We start from the raw sequence: 20,418 nt of genomic DNA, 5'->3' as shown, positions 1-20,418 counted from the left end.
AAGTGTTATCAATCAGCTTTCCTCTTCTTCCAGCATTCTTCTAATCATTGGTTTGCCTCTAACGATGGTTGAATAGCTCCTGTTGTTTGTCTCCACCTTCCTTCTCCCTGTAAGTTGTCCTCATACTCCCAGTTCTTTCTCTTCTTTCTTTTCTTCCTCTACGACTTTACTATACTATATTATTCTTGAATAAGCTAGTGATTATCTGAGGCTTACAGTATGGTATACCGAGGGCTAACTCCACTACTTCAGATTGTTGAATCGAATATACCTTCTATATACCTAGCTTAGAGTATTTGAACCTGTTACGTCGATTGCTGAACCACTTTGACGCGTTGGCTTTGGCTCTGGCTTTTCCTATATCTGAATGTTTCGGAAGAGTCCGTGGCTATCCTGCGCGAAAGAGGAAGAACTCAACTCTTTGCAAAAAAAGGAGCATCGCTCTAATCACTTATGGTTGTTCCTTTCCAGGATGGATGGCTACTGCATATTATCATATAGAAATCAAATGAAAACCCTACTGAATTAGGCAAGCGATTATTCGCATCGTTGCTTAGGTGCTCTAACAAGCCGCAATTGGTTAGAGATTGGATCAAGTTCCAGGCTTTTTAAAAAGTGCCTTCCAGCTTACTTAATTGACTCGCATGGGCTTTCTCGCTATAAACGAACTAAACGAAGCGCCTAAAGAGAGAGATCCGCGGGACACCAGTCAATAAAGTAAAAAGAGAGTATTCTCTTATGTAGTCTTATTCCTTCCCACCCCCTTGTGGGTGCTGCTCAAGCAGCTCAGGAGGCGCCAACCCCACAACCACAGGTAGAAGGAGTTCCAGGTGCGGCGTCCAGATCAGGGACTAGTGGCCCGTCCTGTTCGGATGTAAAGGAAAGATGAAAAACTTTTCTCAAACAGTGGGGAAAGGGCCCCATACGTCAAAGCCAGATAAAGAATCTCCAACAAGATTCGAAATTGGATCGTTCAAGTCCAAAGGATAGAGAAGAAATCCTCATGGTCACCAGAAGATTTTTCATCGAGACAAAACGCTGCTAACGCTGTAGTATTGGAATATTGGGACTACTATACTACTGCGAGCGGGAAAAAAAGAAAAACCTTCTGTCGACTAGAGTTTGATGTCGATTTATCCACACTTCCATGACTTCTAGAGGAAAGCTAACTGCTTGCTGGCTGGGAGCTGTATGAGCGGTAACGTCCACGTACGGCTCCGTGAGAAGGTGGACGGAAATTTGTTGTACCTCACTCCCGTCTTCAATGGGGTCTGCTCTTTTTTTTTTGGGAGAGTATGCCAATATGATCTTAATGAGGTGCGGGGCTTTGCATCTGACATTCGTTGGGCTTTCCTCTGCGTCCCGGCCTTTTTGTGCAATAAACCCCTCCGGCCGAAGACTAGTGATAGGTGGTCCCGCGGAGCTTTCGGAGAAGGGTAGCCTAGTGTGTAAGCACAGCAATGAACCGCGGCGAACCCTCAGACGACCCTTCTAAGATAAGGGGGGAGACCCTCAGTAGTGGTGACCCTTTGACTCTTCCACTGACTTATATATGTACCGAATGCTCATACGGGAAAGTGAACTCCTGGGTCTGGGGGTTGCTCCGAGAAAAAATCCTTTCTTTCTCGTCCACTCCAGGGGGTGCGGACACACCTGCGCGGATTACAGGTGACGGTTACAAGAATGGCGGGGAAGTGAAGAGTACCCGACGACATTCAGGGATGAATGTAGACCCATCGGGCAGGGATAATCATTCCGGTCCTGGGAGAGGTGGCGACACCAGTCTGAGCTGAGGGAAGCCAGCCAATTGAGTCACTGAAACGACCGCAGGAGGCGCACCCTAAGCCCAGCTTCTCGGAGCTGCTATTGCGAAATACGGCTTCCTTAATATACAAATTTCCACAAGGGGGCTGGGCTGCTCGCCTTCATAGAAAGGCGACCGGGCCTAGATTAGATGTTCGCCTTTTTATAGAATAGAAAGAGAAGGTAAAGGGGGGCTTTATTGGTAATGGCTGAGGTCCATGAAAGAATCGCTGGAGCACATCAAGCGGGCAGAAGAATGAGATGGCTGATACACAGATATGGGTTTTATTGGCCAAACATGGAAAAAGATTGCAATAAATACGCCCGAGGATGTCCAAAGATACAGACCGATTAAAAACCTGTAAGCGGAAGAATTACATGAAATCATTAAACCTTGGCCATTCCGAGGTTGGGCAATTGAAACAATTGGAAAAATATATCCTCCTTCCAGCACCTTTTAACAATCTTCTTCTGTGTTGAAGCGTAATAGGAAGAAGCCAAAACATTCTTTCAAGAATCTCCAAATCCCCCATCCACATAACCCCTTATTTTCTCTCCAATGGTAGATTCGAAGAAATTCGCATGCTCATATCGTGCTCTCATCCCAACCCCAAGAAAATAGAACTCAAAGAGGAGCCATATGCTTCATATATTGATGGTTTCTTGGAGGGATGGATCCTAATGCAAGCAAGCCGGAACTCTTCCACATAATTTTCAAGGCGACGCTTGGGGCCTTCCATGTTATAGTCAGCCAACTCTATTTTCTCAGGTACCTGAGAAAGAGTAAGAACACCTGCGTTCCAGTATACCATCCTTCCATGCAGTAGTAATCCCCCCCTCTAAAAAAGTAAGTTGAGATTCAAAGCATTCCCGTAAGCTAGTAAGTCAATCAAAGCTATAACTCTATTTGTTAGTTTCAGGAAACTGGTACATATTTATAATAATAATAATATATATTATATCTTTATATTATTATTATTTGGTATTTACCAATTTTAGACTAAGCATAAATTCATTTTGAAAGAAAAGGCAAATCCCCAGAAATAAAGGATTTTTACTACGTTACCCTCAACTCAAAAAGTACTCCGGCAGCGTGAGTGAGTACAGGCTCATATTCCTATTTATTTTCTGACAAGGGAGGGATGCGTAGGATTTCTTACAAGAGAGATCGAAGATAGGGAGGTACTCAATATAATGTGTACTCTTTCAACTGAAGATGACGATTGAACTTTGGTACCGCAGCAAATGATCAAATGGACCGTGGGTACTAAACTAAACTAAGAGTAGTAACAACTATTCCTTCGCAACTTCGCCCTTCGCACTTACCTTTCGTCCGGTACGTTGTTCAAATGTTTTTCTGGGATTATGTTGGTGATCTTGAAGGGTTGTGGGAGTATGCATGGGGGCAGTCTGTTGGTGACAACCTGTTGAACTCAGTTTATGCTATGGGTAAGTGTGTGCAAGACTTTATGGCGGATGAGAAGATTCACAAGCCTACGCTGCTTGGGCCGCATTTTGCTTTGCTGGTAAGAAAATGCAGTAAGTTTGTTTTTTTCCGTCCTGTATTGTTGGTGGGTGATTACAGTATGGCTTTAACTACTAATGTTTGCAATCAAAAGGTTTGGCTGTATGAGCATACTCAAGTGGTAAGTCTACGACTTGGTTGGTATCTGTTTCCTCGATTTAGAAACAGGAAGCTTGAGAACCAGGAGTGAGTTCGTCCCAAGGGTGGGTTCGTGAGATGGATAATGATAGGTTTATCATGCAGCCTTTGTATACGCTGCTGACAGACAGACGAAGAAGCTTTTTTGATGTATAGCAACGTGCGTGAGCCGTGCTAAGCAATCATATTAATATCCTTCGCTACTTATTTTGGATGCTGGTGGCTTGGCTTATTAACTGCTCTAAACCTTGCAATGATCATGGAGGGCGCGTTTGCACTCGTATATTTTATCGGGTCTGGCACTCGTATATTTGCATATTCCCGTTCTCGTCCTATAGCCTATAGCGGATCACCTTACCTCAAATAAGAAAGAACTAACTGGCTAACCCTCGCACTCCAATAGCCTGCCTCCAAAGCAAGAAACCCATCTATAAGTCTATAAGAGAGCCCTGGCACTATAGACCCGCAAAAGGGTTGATCGATCAACATGCCAAGAAACTAGATCTGCTGTTCCACACTTTGTCTTTTATTTGACGTATTCGACCTGGCGCCCCAAACAGAAGGCAGATACTGGCAGATCTACTCCTTTCCTATACTATACTATACCGCCCCGATACCCAGTTTCCTTGGGTAAGAACAGAGATGAAGTCCGTCCCTTAGCCTAGTCTATATCCACTAATGTTGTTGTTTTATAGAGGAAGACTGTCTTCTCGGGGAAGACAGGCTTTCGAGGACAAAAGGAAAGATACATGAAAAAATCCCAACTTAAAGTAGTGGAATTGCCAAGCCTATCGGGTAAGCGAACTGTCTAAGACTGGCGAAGGGAAAGGACTGGTAGGAAACCCAAACTCGGATAGTTGGGGAAAGGAATGCAAGTATGCCAATGATAAAGAGTAACCATCACGCACTTTTCCAGTAGGAATACAGGCATTTCGACCTATCTTTTTTTACTTTGTTAGGGACTCATTCTTTCTAGCGTACAGTGGCACTTGTCACCAGCTCTGCAACTCGTACAGCTATTTCTTCCTCCTTTTAACCTACAACAGCGCTATACCTACTATTCTCTGGCCTTATCTTTCAAGAATGTGCTTGCGCCAGTTGATCTTTCGGGTATGAAGCCTAGACAAGTAGAAGGGGAGAGAGTAGCGAGTTGACGAGCGAGTGCTCTGCTCTATCATTTATTACAAGAAAAGTCAAGCTTGAAAACTGCTTCTTCTCAACCAGGATACGAGCCAATCCCTAGCCTAGAAGCGAGGAGAGAGGGTATTTCAAATTCACAAAGCCAAACTGACAAGCGAGAGCCGGTGAGTAAGGTGGAGGCAGAAAGGAAGTTGTATGAATCTCTTTTTCCCGGAAAAGTATACTTGTGAGGAAATCAAAACCAAGAGGGCGGCATCGCTTCGCGCCTTGTTTTTCTGGTAAGGAAAGTCCTATCCTAGCAATAAGTGATGAAAGTAGTACCCAAGCCATTCGTTGGTCTTTGACCCCTGTAATAATGGTTGTCCCGAGCTGTATGAAAAAAATCGCTATCCTTCCGCCAACCTAAATGAATGGAAAACTTACTATCTCTATCTATATCTCTTTATTCAAGTACCGATCTTATTTCCCGGCTCCAAAGAGCATATTTTAATATTCAAAATAGAAGAGAGAGAAAACAAAAAAAAACAGGAATTGCGCTATCGAGTTCACTGCTTTAGAGAGGGTGCGCAGGGTATCGTCCCTATCTCCTCGTGCCCTAGGCTTATGTATGTGAAAAAGCAAACAATGCAATTTTGTGGAAATTGGATTCTCATCCGTGAGGCCCCAAGTGCTACTTCTCAGGGTAAAGGCAAGACAGCTTGAAAGGTGGAAGCTCTCTATAGTGTCAGTGCGAGTGGAATAGGTTCGATCGATATTACTTCGGCGTCGGCGGGTACGGTAGTATTGTTTGATCCGTTGAGGAGGATTTTCTTTTCGCTAACTCAAAAGTCTTTTTCTTCTATCAAGCAATGTCTCAGTTCCTTTGATTGAACACGTGGATGGAGTAGTTCACTCTGGTTTGAGAAATAGTGTTAGGGCATTTAATTTAGTACCAGAACTTCAGAACTGGGGGAAGACCTTATATTAATATTAGTAGTAAGGACTATCAACGCGAGTACATGCACATTAATAACATAGGTTAACATTCAATTCAAGAAAGTGAGATGAGTTACTTTATGTTGGAAAGGAGTAAAAGTAAGAGAAACATGCATACATTAGTAAGAAAAAAAGGACATCGATATATGGGTAACATAGGCCTCCTCCCGTTCATTAGTCTTGGGTGGGATGCTAGTGGGGGCTGAGCATAAAGCCAGGCTCTTTGTCTTCACTTCCTATCCGTTTTATACTGTACGAGCCGAGCTTTACGTCCTACTAATTTAGTCTTTTCCGATCAGATGCTATTCCGACTTCCCATTTTTCTACTTTTCTGTTGCTATATGCGTAATTCAGGCTCTCTTTATGCCCATGCATGCATACACAAAGCAAAGATGACTTGAAGATGCCTTACCAAGAAACTGGAATCTCTAATCCCTCTTTGGAATACTCATACTTCCTTCTACAAGGAAGAAACTGAGCAGCAGAGATTTTGGCAATAGCAAATCAAATGTCATTTATCCTGCTAAGGTACTTTACTTTCCCTTGACTTTGATTGACTTTCCTTTCCAAAGCTATGATCAAGGAAGCAGGCCAGGAATGCTCTTATGAGAAATGGAGAAGCAGGAATGGTATTCCCAAGCAAAGATAGAAAGAAGCCTTGCCTTCCCTTAGACCTGGAGACATATCCACCAAGAAACCAGAGAAAGCTATGAATGAAACTTCACTTAACTTATAGTGCTTCGTACGCGTTCATTACATGAGATCTGTTTGCCTGTAGTGTAGTACATCCCTCCAGTATTCGAATGAGCTTGATTTCTCGAATTGGTACAATGCTCTTCTTGTCTCTTCTTCTAAAGAGTGAGAGTGCTGGAGTGGCGTGTCTCTCTAGTAAGGTACAACTATACCGGAGCTGATATCTCTTCCGCGGGTGATTCTCCGGTAGAGAAGGCAGTGCTTAATACCGGTAGTTCGACCTTTCCCAACGGATGCGATCCAGACCCTTTCTTGGAAAACCACGGCCTGTTGCTAAGAAGGAAAACGAGTCCTCTCCTGTTGCTCAAGCCCAAGAAGTATCTGACCCTTGGGAGGCAAAGCACTAGAGAACAGAGATCATAGGGGAGGAGCTATCCCCGAGCTCCGGACCAGAACCAGTTTCTCCAACCTGGCCTGCTTCCTTTCCTTTAGCCTTGCTTTTCTTCTGATTCAGTCCAAAGATAGAGACAAAAGAAAGGTAATTATTGAATCGGACTTGGCTTCTTTTTCGGCATGGGCAAAGGTTTGGCAATTCCACCATTAGCAAAGGTTTAATCGGTTGACGGTATCCTTGGGGAAAGGCACCTGCTTTTAGCAATGGTTGTTATTGGCAAAAGGAACACTTTACTCGGCTTGTAGAAAACTCTGGACTAGGCTGAAGCAATTAGTCTCCCGTGTCAACTACTCATTTCTGTTTATCGATTTTCTATGCTTTCGTTCCTCTCTTCCCCGAAGAAAGTATTCCTCGCCTCGCATAGAAGTCAGTGAATTGATGCTCCAATACGGATAGAAGTTAGTTCTTCCTCAGGTAAGAGATCTGAATCATGCCAAAATGATGGTGCAGTTCATTCCAATCCCAATGCGTCTGTTCGCCTAGCCTACTACCCCTAGCCTTTATCCTACTATCCTCGTAACTAACTGTAGTTCATCCATCGATATCCATTCCTCGGCATCCGTTAAAGGGTACCTTTATCCCGTTAAAAGGTTTCGGCTCGGCTTTAGGGTGGGTTTCTCTTTTAAACCAGCCTAATCGAATCCAGGAGTAAGGAATATACAATTGGATGCTTTCCCCCTCCATACCGGGTAATGATTGGTATGGCAAGGCTATCCCCATGATCAGTTATCCCAACCGAATCATCCCCTAGCGCGATTCCTATCCTAAGCATTCGTTCCTACGAGCCAGAGCAGCATCCTTTCCTTGAATTGACGTATATGAGCGTTGTTATCAGGTACGCCAATATGAGATTTTCCGGACTGACTCTTTCCTTTGTTCATAGATCGATCTAATTACGTATATACAGGCTCCGCACCTAGAGGCTCACCTTCTTTCGCCAATAATAACGCTAGAGAACGTAGTGAGCGCTAGAGTAGAGATATTCCTTTTCATCTGAGGTTTATTCCTTCCTATTCCTTTTACGAGCGCAATACTAATCGAATCCAGTCCCATGTCTCCGGTTCTGCTCCTATCCCTCTAACAAAGGCAAAGGGGCACGGTACCAATGCTAGGCTCTCCTTTTAACAAAGTTAGGATCATTCTCATATATGGGCAAAAGTAGTAAACCCGATTTCCCTTCGGAAAGTAGATGATGGATTTTAAAAAGTTGATCTCATATAGCGGGGAAATCAATGAATAGCATTTTCACTAAGCTTTGGAAAAGGAAGTGGGTCACCCATTGCAAAAAAGTTAGGAACACATATAGGCGAAAGTACTACTTTTTAATTCAACTATAACTGAGCGGAACCTTCCTTTTGGGGCAAGGCACGGCAACAACGGAAAGGTTAACCAGGATAAAACAAACCTAGTACTACGCCCTCCAAACAGATCGTATCCTCGGCTATTTCATTAGAAATATAAAAAGCATATTTCCCTGGCGTCAACCCCGGAGGGTGTAGAAACCATTTCTTTTCCTTTGCTACTAGATACGATGCTTTTCGTGTAGGCTACGCTTTTCGCAAGTATTGTTTATTTGTTCCGAATAGAGTATGCCTTGGTTTAAGAGAGGAGGCATCTGGATAGCTAGGGATATTGACACGGATAAGCTCTTAGGCAAAGCAAGGCATCTGCCAACTTGTATGCATCACCCTGTGCTTTTGCACATCAATGGAAAAGATAGGAACAGCGAATCCTTGTAGGAGACGGGTTGGTTTACCGGTGCAGTTCATATGCTTCCTTGCGCTAGAAACCAATACGCACGTACGAGGCCTACGATTCTCTAGTTGTATTGGCAAGGGAAAGAAGATGCTATGGGAATGTTTGGAATGAAATAGCTTAGGAAAGGCAGGATCTGCTGATGAAAGTGGGCCGGAGCCAGAACTAGGATAGGGATCAGATTGGGAGCAGGTTAGATGCAACCGCCGGGAGGACAATCCGACTTCGAAGTACGAGCAGGGATATTCGATAAAAGGAATTCCAATCGGAATAAAGGGTGAATTCGATTAGTTGAACAGGCAGCAGATGAAGTGATGGGAGCTAGCTCACTTCCTTCAATGAACGGATTTGCCTTGATTTGAGATTTCTAATTGAATCAAACTCTCGCCCTTTTGAGATTGAGTTACTTCCTTGCCTGGGCTAGTCGTAATCCCTTCTTCTGTACAAGATGGTTAGAGCTAACCCCAGTACTACTCCTTTGGCTGCAGAGTACCACCTCTTCCTCAACTGGATCTGGTATTCTTCCTCGAACCAGTGCTTCCTCGGAGGATGGTTCTACTTACTGTCCCCTCTACTTTAGGTTTGGAGTTCAGCTACACCTTTTGGCTTTGCATGAATGCCATTTTCCTCTGTGTCTCTTTCCTGCGGGTGCTTGGTCTTTTGCTAAACTTGTTATTTGGCTCTCTTCTTTGTCCCTAGTTCCTGTTTCATGCCGAGTTTCTATAACAGTACCTGCATCCTGCCTTTTAGCTTATCCGTGGACCAGTGCTCTTTCTTTCCGCTTTGAACGGACGCCTACAACTAGATAATTTGTCGGATGACAATACAATACTACAAGCAGGAGGGGACACAAATCCTTTAGATTTCGCTAGTGCAACGCTCGTATTGACCTTTAGCTCGTGGGAATCAATCGTAGTTTTGATTTCATATCCTACGTAGTATTTGCGTGGGCCTCGCTCGTATGCAAGGAATAGGTTTAGGAACAGGGCTAGCGAAGGAAGGGACCAAGGAAGGAATTCGTAGCCCAGAACCTTAAGCAGGAGCTCATAACTACTACGAATGGAAAGATTCCAGCTATTGAAGCTTAAAATAAAAGAACAGAAGAAAAAGATAGAGAGGTTCAAGTTGATGGAATCCAAATCTTATGCTGATTCCAGTGATGATGACATATTTGCACATATATCATATTCCACTTGATCGATATACCAATTCCTGAAAAAAGAAGAAGATAGTGTTGTGTTAACCAGTTGGAATGTCATGAAAGCACTTACTTCCGAGACAGCCTGTCCTCGGCTATTTCATTATCAAAAGGAAGTATTGGCAAGGCTGTAACATTACATGCAGGTCCTAGCCTACGTTCGTTGGTTCAGATCTACTCCTAGCAGTGAGAGCCGGATATGAATACTAATTTGTAGGCTACTTCGCAATGAACACCAGAGCTATATGTTTGTTTATTCACCTAGTTCCTATGTCCGCCTTTTCCGCGCCCGCTCTATCTCTAGATATATCTCTTTATAATCCATCTCAGATAAGTAATGGTAGTCTTGATCATCCCTATCATCTTCCTCTTCCCAGCCGTCTACGCGAAAACCAAAGAGAATCAGAGAGCCGAAGGACCTCAAACAAATAGCTGGTTGCGTTAAAGAGGCGTGGATACTTGCAGGAGATTGGAACACGTATGCCGATCCGACCGAGGCAGTCCAGGCAAATGCATGAAGTTGAAAAACAGGATCGACGAATGTAAGCTTCTCGACACACCACCCAGCCTATGAAATCCCTACCTACCATTCCAAGACCCAAGTCTGTAATTCCTACTGCCGTGCTCCATTCGGAAAACAGGCCTTAGAACGCTAGTTACTCGACTGTGCCTTCAAGGAAGGTCTGGAACCTGAGAGGTGAGTTCTGAGAAGCCAACCGCATTCATTGGTTTTGAAAAAGAAGAAAGAAAGTAAAAAAGGCTTAATTACTAAATATGGCTATCTTTAACTACACCACTTTTTCCAACGTTGCTTTCCCTAGGACTTCGTTATTCGCAATTAGGAAGGGTGTAGATGTACGCAGCTTCTCCTCATGTTGTTGGCCGGAGTAAGGAAGAAAGCGTAGTAGTACAATGCTGAACATTCCGGAGCAATGGAAGTTTATCTTGCCGCTGTGTAAAGTGTCGCATTCCCCTATTCTTCGTCCGATGCCGAAGCATCTCCCTCTTATTAGGGTAGGACCCCTGAAGAAATTTCCAGAGATATACGAGAAGGCGCGAAGCGTGGATGGAGTTTGCTTAGGGGAAAAGCAGTCCAACTATGGGCTCATACTAGTTTGGCATTAACATGCTTGGTATTGGCATCCCCCTGAAAGAAGGCTAGGCTTATTCACCTACCTCTTCTTGCTGGAACGTGAGCTATTGCTTTGGTCAACAACCAACGCTTGGAAAGTAATAGTTCTAAGAAAGAGCAAACTGCTAAGCCTGAGAAGAAGAATCATAAAAAATCATAGAATGCTAACAACCAGCTTCTTCCAGCTTTGTACATCATTTATTGTATCGTTTATGGGTGCTTGTACATCATAATATCCTCTTCATATCTTTCCTTTCTCGAGTGAGTGGTGGGATGGATGTCCTACCACGAACGGAAGCTGACAGAGCAATATCTATTCATATGCTTCGTAATCCTTGATTTCCCAAAGATAAGATTCCTTGCCAAGCCAAGACTCTTGAGTGGGATATTTCAACTACTTTAAAGCGAGGAGGTGAATGAGCAAGCAAAAGGTAGGCTAGGCGGTCTCGCCCATCCCATGATTGGTGGACTTCCTGCTATTTCAGAGTAAGCATCAGCATCTCTTCCATCTTGTTCTGGGCCAAGCAAACCAACTATTTAGTCCAGGCACTCGTATTGAAATGGAAAACATGCTTCTTTCTGCTATCGACCAATCCGGATCCGAGAATGATCTGCCCCATCGTTATTAGTAAATGTGGGGTGTAGTGCTGGAACCTTTAGTTCTGTGGGCGTACAAAGCATGTGGCTTGTTTGACTTGACCTATGGGATGGGGGTACCAATCTTCGTTGCATTCAGGATTGACCTGAGGAATGGGCCGGAGTATCAGAATAGATGTGCTTCGTGCGACTCGTTTCGACTAGCATGAAATCCGGAATAACAAGAAACCCTTGTGCAAGTCGATGATTGATTGCTTGAGAAACAGAAGTATGACATCTCTTTTTTCTCGTATTACAACAACTAGGCTATTCGGATTGCTTTGCATGCTATTCTTCGAGTCGAAGCTTGTCCCACCTAAGTGCCGTGCTTCATTCTCTGCGGCAAACCTCAAATCACTCAAATAAAAATCATAATAACCGAGGCCCGAGGCTAGTCTTCATTCTCGTATCCCGAGGCGGCTTTCTCTATCTTTAACCCGAGGCTAGTCTTCCTGGGGAGGAGTTTCTTGCCCGGTTCCTAGCTTTGGCTGGCAGGTTGAAAGTTGCGTATTCATTCAATAGAAGCAGATCCCTAATCTCGATTAGTAACCTTTGTAGGTCATTGTTCTGTCAGGGTTTCGAGGGATAGGGGCTGGCCGACCACCGGATCAAGAGAAGCATTAAGGAGAAGCAACTTAGATTGAAGCTTTTCAGGTCGATGACTTTATATCAAAATTTAATATAACTTTTTATGTTCGTCACATTAGTAGTGACTCACTCCCTTACCCAAGTAAAGTCATGAAATACTTCTCTTTACTAGATCCTGGATCCTGGCTACTCTACTTACTAGAGCTAGAGCTCTACTCACTTCAGTAAGAACCTTCCTTCCGGTTGTCACATTTCTAGCTAGTGATAAAGATCTCTTTCGAGTTCGGAGCAGGGAGGATAGCGAAGCGATTCATACATAGCCTTTCAAGGTAGTGGAACTGGCAAGTGTCTGGATTGGATGGACTTCCATGCTTTGGCGGAACACTTCACTTAATGAGTGATGCCCATTATACTACAAACCTTTTTGAGAGAGGACTTTGCCAACTAGGAAGTCTGCTATCCCAACCAATCGACCAGGATCGAGTGCACGAATCGCTTGACCTAGTATGATATAAAGTGCCTCCTTCGAGTGCATCTATAGAGCATCCTTTCTGCATCCTGCATCTGCTTCAGGAATGGATCAAACTAGGTTGTCGGCGGAAGTAGTGGTAGTGGCAAGGTATCCATGGTTTTCGGTGGAAGTAGAGTATCCACTTAATCGTCTCCTGTATCATTCCTTTAGCTTGCGGAGGCCAGGTTGTAAAAACCAATTAATTGCTTTAGCAAAGAGTCTGGCTCGACTTCTTACCTTGAAATCTGGAAACTTCCATCTAGATCGTCGTGGCAACTCCACTTCCCCACTCTTTCCGCTTTGAAGCGTTTCTCTTAAAGACAAATGGGTTCTCTTTCTGTCTTCGTATCCAGAAGCTAGAGATAGGTTCGGTAGTAGGGCATGGTTAAGTCCGTGTCAGAATGAAGTCAGGGTTTCCGGGTGCCTTGTTGGAATCTTACTCGTAAAAACGAGTGCCTTGTTGGAATCTTGCTCGTCAAACTAGTAATATATCGTATTTAAACGTATGCGAGGATTGCTTTCTTCTTTCGTTCTCAAACTGATCGAATCAATGGCCAGGATAGGAATGTTCCCTGAGAAGAGGGCAGGGCAGAGAAGAAGGCCGAGTAGAAATACCTCCGATCTCGATTCCTTTCATGTTTTGGTGCCGCTAGCCATCATTCCTCGTTTCTCGAGAATCTCCGTTGATGTCGTTTCCAGAGAATGGCTTAAGTGTTGAACTTCTAAAAACCATGGCCTTATCCAAATAAACTGGTGAAAGCACCATCCTTATCTAGAGAAAATAAGTGACTTGATTGACCCGTTTCCTTTCTGGGTCTGGTGATGGTTTAGCTTCCGGTGTCCCAGGATGTGGTAGTATTTATTGGTCCCCAACCAACCATGCCTTGCGCCTAACTTGACTCTGCAGCCCTTGCTTCAAAGTAGCCAGCCGACGAAACCAATGTTAGAGCCTGTAACTTAGGACAGAACAGCCTTGCCTTTCTTAAACAAAAGAGGGAACTGCCTTTCCTTTCTCAAACAAACCTGTACTGGGTGAATGAAAAAAAGGAAATAGCTGGTTACTTTTGAGAGTACAGCTGCCGAAACAGCTTCTTCCTGTAGGCGTTAGCCGATTTAGTATCAGAGGAGTACCTGTGAAGTAAAACTTTTGTCTGTAGCTCAACAAGTTCCGTTTTCTTGTAATAATAGAAGTTCAGTGCGGAACAAGATAAGTTTTTCCTTTACAATGTTTTTTATTACCATACTACAGTACAACAGTAAGTTCTTTCTTCTGACCAGAGCCAGCGCTTTAACTAGTTCTACTCTCCCAGCCAGCTATCCTTCTTCAAACTAGAGAGAGAGCTATCCATATTCCTATTCCTGTGACCTATCCTTATATCTCGAGCACTACTTCTATCACCGATTTCTTACTTCTCTCCCAACTTTGCCTAACAACCCGAATCTCTTTCCTGTAGCTAGTCGCTGATAGTCAGTCTATCTCCTTTCCTTGCAAACTCTCTAAGCTTTAGGTAGTTCGCCGTGCGATGGGCCTGAGGATCTATTCCAAAGGGTGATGGGTCGTGGGTACGACTCTTCAGAAGGCGCTTTTGCCAACCACCGAGCACCAACAAATGAAGAGAGTTACCACAAGTATGAGACCACTGAAACTACTTCGCCTGCTTTGAATCAGAGCAAACTGCTTTTAAGTATAAGACCACCAATCTAGTACGCAACCATTGCCTATTATGCCATCCATATTGTTGACTTTCACAGACCCACTATGACTGCCTACGCCCATATAGATAGAGAAAAGTTCACCTAAGGATAATAAAACGTTTGAGGAAGGTTACCGCTTACGATATACCTATATATAGATAGTGTAGTGTTGTAGTGTGTTAAGTAGATCGGTCCCATATAAAGTTGCAATGTATCTGCAATGAGTTCATCTACTCCGGGGTGTTCTCCGCACTTCTCAAGAAAGAAATAGTTGGAAATTCCCCGGATCGTCTGCGCTTGGCTTGGTATTCTTATACTGAATCGCTGTTGGATAAAAGAAAGCATAAAGTTTTTAAGCCTGCGTTCTCGTTGGCGAAACCACTAGGAGGCAACCATGAAAGCGGTTTCTATGTTTCGATCGAACCAACACAGCTTTACGCTTCTTTCCAACTCTACCCACGCTTCGGGTTCGCACTTACTTTACGCCTTACCGAACTTGGGCTTAGTTCAGCCAGCTTCGTAACATGCCTGCTCAAAGTGAGTAGTTGGAAGTTCCTGTAAGCATCTTCCCATGAATTGACGTATATAAGCGTAGTTATCAGGTACGCCGTGAGCTGGATTCTATCCCCGAGGATAGAGATTGATGGGTAATAGTTTTGATAGAAAACTCGTATGTTAAGTTCTCTAGTTGATGTGATGCGGCTCGATTCATCATTGCTCTCACATCAATGTTTTCGGTTCCCTTTTTACTCTCCCATTTTCATAGAGAAAGATGTTCTGATTCAGTTCTCTCTGAAAAGGAGGGGCCCTTAGGGACACAGTAGTACCATTTCCATTGTGCGAAAGGTCGTGTCCTGGTAGCCTCTCTGCTGTAGACGGTCTCATTGGTAAATTCTTCCATTTCTGAAATTGTCAAATCGAGATTGTGTGGGTGTTCAGTCTACTCTACCGCTCATGAAAAGATTTCGTTGGGTAGAACCAAGTCTCTTTTGGGAGCAGATTGTATTTGATTTTATATAGTTACTCCATGATGATGATGACTAGATGGAGTTCCACTGATATGAAGAGAAGAAATAGAATATTGGCTAATATGGTGCCAATTCGTAATTTAAGTTTACCTGATTATTATGAATATGAAGAAGAATACCCTCCAGTTTCAAGAGAGGCAACCAGAGGGGTCTGTATACTCCTACGAATAGACAGATATTTATCTTCAATTGGAAGGAGCATTCAAGACCGTGAGGTTCTACGCGATTTCCGCCAACGGTTACTCTTTCCCCAACGCGAGGCTGGGCACAGCTTTTCCGAAATATATGATGATATACGAGCGCATGGGGTAGAAGCAAGTCGATTGGGTCAGCCTCTAAGAGATCTGTACGATGAGATGGAAAGGAACGGCGAGATAGTAAATAACGGCTCAATCATTATCCCTGGAGGCGGCGGACCAGTAACAGAAAGCCCATTGGATCAATTTGGAATTCACCCAATTCTGGATCTGAATATTGGCAAGTACTATGTCTCATTCACAAATCTATCCTTGTCTATGCTACTCACTCTCGGTTTGGTCCTACTTCTGGTTTTTGTTGTTACGAAAAAAGGAGGGGGAAAGTCAGTGCCAAATGCATTTCAATCCTTGGTGGAGCTTATTTATGATTTCGTGCCGAACCTGGTAAACGAACAAATAGGTGGTCTTTCCGGAAATGTGAAACACAAGTTTTTCCCTTGCATCTCGGTCACTTTTACTTTTTCGTTATTTCGTAATCCCCAGGGTATGATACCCTTTAGCTTCACAGTGACAAGTCATTTTCTCATTACTTTGGCTCTTTCATTTTCCATTTTTATAGGCATTACGATCGTTGGATTTCAAAGACATGGGCTTCATTTTTTTAGCTTCTTATTACCAGCGGGAGTCCCACTGCCATTAGCACCTTTTTTAGTACTCCTTGAGCTAATCTCTCATTGTTTTCGTGCATTAAGCTCAGGAATACGTTTATTTGCTAATATGATGGCCGGTCATAGTTCAGTAAAGATTTTAAGTGGGTTTGCTTGGACTATGCTATTTCTGAATAATATTTTCTATTTCTTAGGAGATCTTGGTCCCTTATTTATAGTTCTAGCATTAACCGGTCTGGAATTAGGTGTAGCTATATCACAAGCTCATGTTTCTACGATCTCAATTTGTATTTACTTGAATGATGCTACAAATCTCCATCAAAATGAGTCATTTCATAATTGCATAAAAACGAGGAGCCAATCATAGAACTACATATGGTCTGATACTACTAACTTCCTTGAAAAGTGGAAGAGTAGTTATGTAGGCAGTTGCCGTTCCAGAAATGTAGCGGTTGCTCGACCAAAGCCGGTCATCAAAGAGTCAGTAAGTAGTAATTCTATCAATTACCAATTCGTGGAATTCTCATGTTCCAATCAATAAGTGTGTCTACTTAAAAGTAAGTTCAACTTGCTTGTGTTAAGCTTTGCTCGAACTTGATTACTTCCTCGCTCTCCTTCACTCGGTCAAGGGATTCACCTTTACCTCGTTCTGGTCTTCCAGCTTGAAAGACAAGGTCCTTATTCAAAACTGGCTCCTTCGAGTTAGTCTTTATTGTTTCATAGAAAGGCTTCCTTCTACGACTGGAGTGAAATCCTCTATGCTGACATAAGCGGAGAGGCAAGCAACAACCATTATATTGAACCTGCCCTGAAGGCTTTGTTTGCCTAAGTGCATAAGTCAAAGAAGGGTTTTCTTGCCGAAAGCAGTGTTCAGACCTCAATCTGTAGCGGCGCACTTCCCTCTTATGATTGCTTTTCAAGGACATCCGGATAAGGGGACTGAGAGAGTAGATATGGGACTTTTCCTCATAAAAGCCTATATAGGTGGGTGGTATGATAGTAAGTCTTTTCCTACTGATGTGTTCAGTCGATGGCTTGATTCTCCTCCGGGCGTGAATTGGAAGGGCCAAGGGTTTACAATGAAACAAATTGCGTATAATTTGCACGGCGATACGAACAGTATAGAATTTCTGCACTCCTTATATGCAGACTTAGTTAGTCAAGGGAAGGGGTGCATAGCCAATACTTCCTTCTCAGAAGTGGCTACGAACCACGGTGTCGGGGGTTCGAATCCACTTCTGAGCGGGCTGGCGGCTCCACCGGGAGCGAGCCTACTGAAGGAAAGTTTTATTGTTGAACTTCTATTTTTATCCAATATTTATCTTTTGTTTGGAAAAACCAAACCCACATATTGATCTTTAAGTCTCCCTTTCTCTTTTGGGAGCAGATCTTTCAAAGATGGGAAATTCCAATGATTCTTTCCGTTTTGTCGAGCCCTGCTTTGGTCTCTGGTTTGATGGTTGTACGTGCTAAAAATCCGGTACATTCCGTTTTGTTTCCCATCCTAGTCTTTTGCGACACTTCTGGTTTACTTATTTTGTTAGGTCTCGACTTCTCCGCTATGATCTTCCCAGTAGTTCATATAGGAGCTATTGCCGTTTCATTCCTATTCGTGGTTATGATGTTCAATATTCAAATAGCGGAGATTCACGAAGAAGTATTGCGCTATTTACCAGTGAGTGGTATTATTGGACTGATCTTTTGGTGGGAAATGTTCTTCATTTTAGATAATGAAACCATTCCATTACTACCAACCCACAGAAATACGACCTCTCTGAAATATACGGTTTATGCCGGAAAGGTACGAAGTTGGACTAATTTGGAAACATTGGGCAATTTACTTTATACCTACTATTCCGTCTGGTTTTTGGTTTCTAGTCTGATTTTATTAGTAGCTATGATTGGGGCTATAGTACTTACTATGCATAGGACTACAAAGGTGAAAAGACAGGATGTATTCCGACGAAATGCCTTGGATTCTAGGAGGACTACTATTCATATTCAGAACAGAAGGTTCTTCTCCCACAAAGGGGATGACGCACCTGTCCCCCCCGCTGATCCGGAATCCATTTAATCTGATTTGGCAGAGAGAATAGAAAGGATTTATAGGCGGGCCGGGGAGGAGCAATCTTTAGTAGAAGCCGGGACTACGCCAAGGGAACTTGTAGATAACGTCCTGCCAGAGGGGGCGGAGCTACCGCTTCTACAAGAAACCTGGGTTCAGTTTGTACGGGACGAGTCACACAGCGAGTTTTGGGTAGAGATCGATTCGATAATCTGCTAAGGAAATATGGGCACGCGGCGCGCGGTGAGCCCGACACCCCCGATCCCGATGCTCGAGCCTGATGCCCCTCAATCAGGAGGAGGCGACTCAGCGGGGAGCACGGGGGAAGAAAATTGTCCGGGGGCGGGGAAGGAAAGTAGGAACCTCCGAAGGCCCGCCCGAGTCAAGGAAGCGCAAAAGTTATTCTGATTCTGATTCCGGGGGGGATGATGGGAGTGACCCTGCTCCGGATCCTTCTCCTTTCTTTTGATTTTGACTAAAATGAGAGGTGGAGAAATTGAGTTCTTTTGAGCAGCGTTGTCTGTAGTAGAGTAGCTTTTTTTTTTTTCTTTTACAGAAAGAAGGCGAGGCCCACCTGCCTTCTCTAGGTACTTTACTTGGAAAGGTGTCACCGCCTTCCTTCTTCTCTAGGTACTTTACTTGGAAAGGTAGGTGCGGGAAAGAAGAGCGGGTATGTGGGCTTCTTTCAATCGAAACTTTTTTGAAGCCGTCAAACTTTATCGTTTCATTATAGATGGATCTAAAACATTGCGTTGCAGAGTGGAGGCGTGAAGAAGGTTAAGAGAAGCAAGCCAAAGGAAAGAAAAAGCAACTTGATACAATATTGAAGATAAACACTCAGGAAAGCACTGGGTCAACTGACTCCACTAGCCAGCTTCTGCTTCAGAACTTACTTCAAAGAGGCTGACTTAGCACTTAGCATAATGCTTTTGTTCCGGTGCATAAAAGTAAGTGAGCAGGTGGGTGAGTCCAAAGGTTTTTCCGAAGCGCGAAGGACTTGCAGTTCTAAAATAGGAAGGGCTCTGTACTCAAATCAAAGCAAAGTAGTAGTTTCATAGGTCGTTGTGCTAGAGCTAAGATTTATATGAAAGTGTGAGGGGAAGCCATTTCCAGCTTCTACTTTCTGCGAACCGGGCTCATTACCGGCCTACAGTAGCATTCTACTGTGAGCTTTCTCACTGCGGATCGCCTTGATTCACTGATCGTTGACAGCTACTCAGGAGAGGTTATCCTTTGCCAGACTTTGTGTTGAGATGAGTTCTCCGCTTCCCGAAAAGATGATTTTTGTCAATCAGCGTAGAGTGGTGGATTATAAAGTGGTACAGTCCGAATGGGTTGGTTCAAGCTAGCTGTTCTTACTGAACAGGTGTTTTAGCATTCTTTTCGAATTCGAAGTTGCGGGGTGCTTTGGCTTTTCAAAGTTCTCAAAGAGAATAAAGTAAAGGCGCTACGCGTGGATCGAATTAAAGTAACGTAAGGTTTCGTAAGAAACAATTGAATAAGCGTATCAAAGAGAATGAGGTCTAGCACTCCGAAATACCATTGAGAAAGAGCAATAGAACAAGGTTAGAATAAGATCTCCAAAATGGTTGATGACTCCCACAACTTGTCAGGCTGCATTCCCGTGAAATTGTTTTGGGACAATTCCAGTTTTACTATCTATGCGGTAGCTCAGCCAAGTAATCTGGTATCTCACCATTAAGACGGTTACCTAGCAAGTTCAGCTCTGTGAGGTTCTTGCATCCTTTAAATGAATGTCTCTAGAATACTCCCAGTCAGATTGTTATTGTGCAATATGAGTGACTGCAGAGAGTTGGCTTGACATATCTCGGCTGGGATAGAATAGAACCTGAGAGCTGGTTGGTTTCTGCAGAGAAACTAACAAGATGCTGCAATGGCAGCGCTGGCAGAGGCCCACGGAACATGTTTTCTGCAAGAGATATGGATCGAACACTCGCCCTGTTCCGTATCCAATCTGGAATATGACCCGTAAGTTTGTTCCCTTCAACGAAAATTGTGGCAATAGCTTCTAAATCTGCAAGTTCTTCAGGGATAGAGCCTGTGAAGGCATTGAAGGGACGGACAGATTTTTGAGCGTAAGCTTCTTGCAGTTACTAAGCTCTTTTGGTATGCTCCCACTGAGCCCAGCACCTTTGCAAACAGCCGAGTTAGATTGCCCAGCTCACCGACAGATGTTGGCAGTTCAGCATTGAAGTA

General features: G+C 43.7%; 2 protein-coding genes across 2 annotated transcripts in view; both read left to right on the top strand.

Annotated features, from left to right (window-relative positions):
• Positions 1-2,790: 2,790 nt before the first annotated feature.
• Positions 2,791-20,418, top strand: part of LOC118475009 (ATP synthase subunit a-like) — a 42,084-nt gene continuing 24,456 nt past the window's right edge. The window contains exon 1 of the mRNA XM_035963806.1: positions 2,791-20,418. This exon is cut by the window's right edge and continues 24,456 nt beyond it. Coding sequence (XP_035819699.1) covers positions 15,271-16,503 — 1,233 coding nt within the window. The 5' untranslated portion in view covers positions 2,791-15,270 and the 3' untranslated portion in view covers positions 16,504-20,418.
• Positions 17,520-20,418, top strand: part of LOC118475010 (NADH-ubiquinone oxidoreductase chain 6) — a 27,355-nt gene continuing 24,456 nt past the window's right edge. Inside the window, exon 1 of the mRNA XM_035963807.1 lies at positions 17,520-20,418. This exon is cut by the window's right edge and continues 24,456 nt beyond it. Within this exon, the coding sequence (XP_035819700.1) occupies positions 17,548-18,210 (663 nt within the window). The 5' untranslated portion in view covers positions 17,520-17,547 and the 3' untranslated portion in view covers positions 18,211-20,418.

Source organism: Zea mays, unplaced genomic scaffold (genome assembly GCF_902167145.1).
Source record: "Zea mays cultivar B73 unplaced genomic scaffold, Zm-B73-REFERENCE-NAM-5.0 scaffold_372, whole genome shotgun sequence".
Classification (NCBI taxonomy): Eukaryota; Viridiplantae; Streptophyta; class Magnoliopsida; order Poales; family Poaceae; genus Zea; species Zea mays.
The sequence above is the reverse complement of the archived record's forward strand: the minus strand, read 5'-3'. Positions and strand labels throughout refer to the sequence as shown.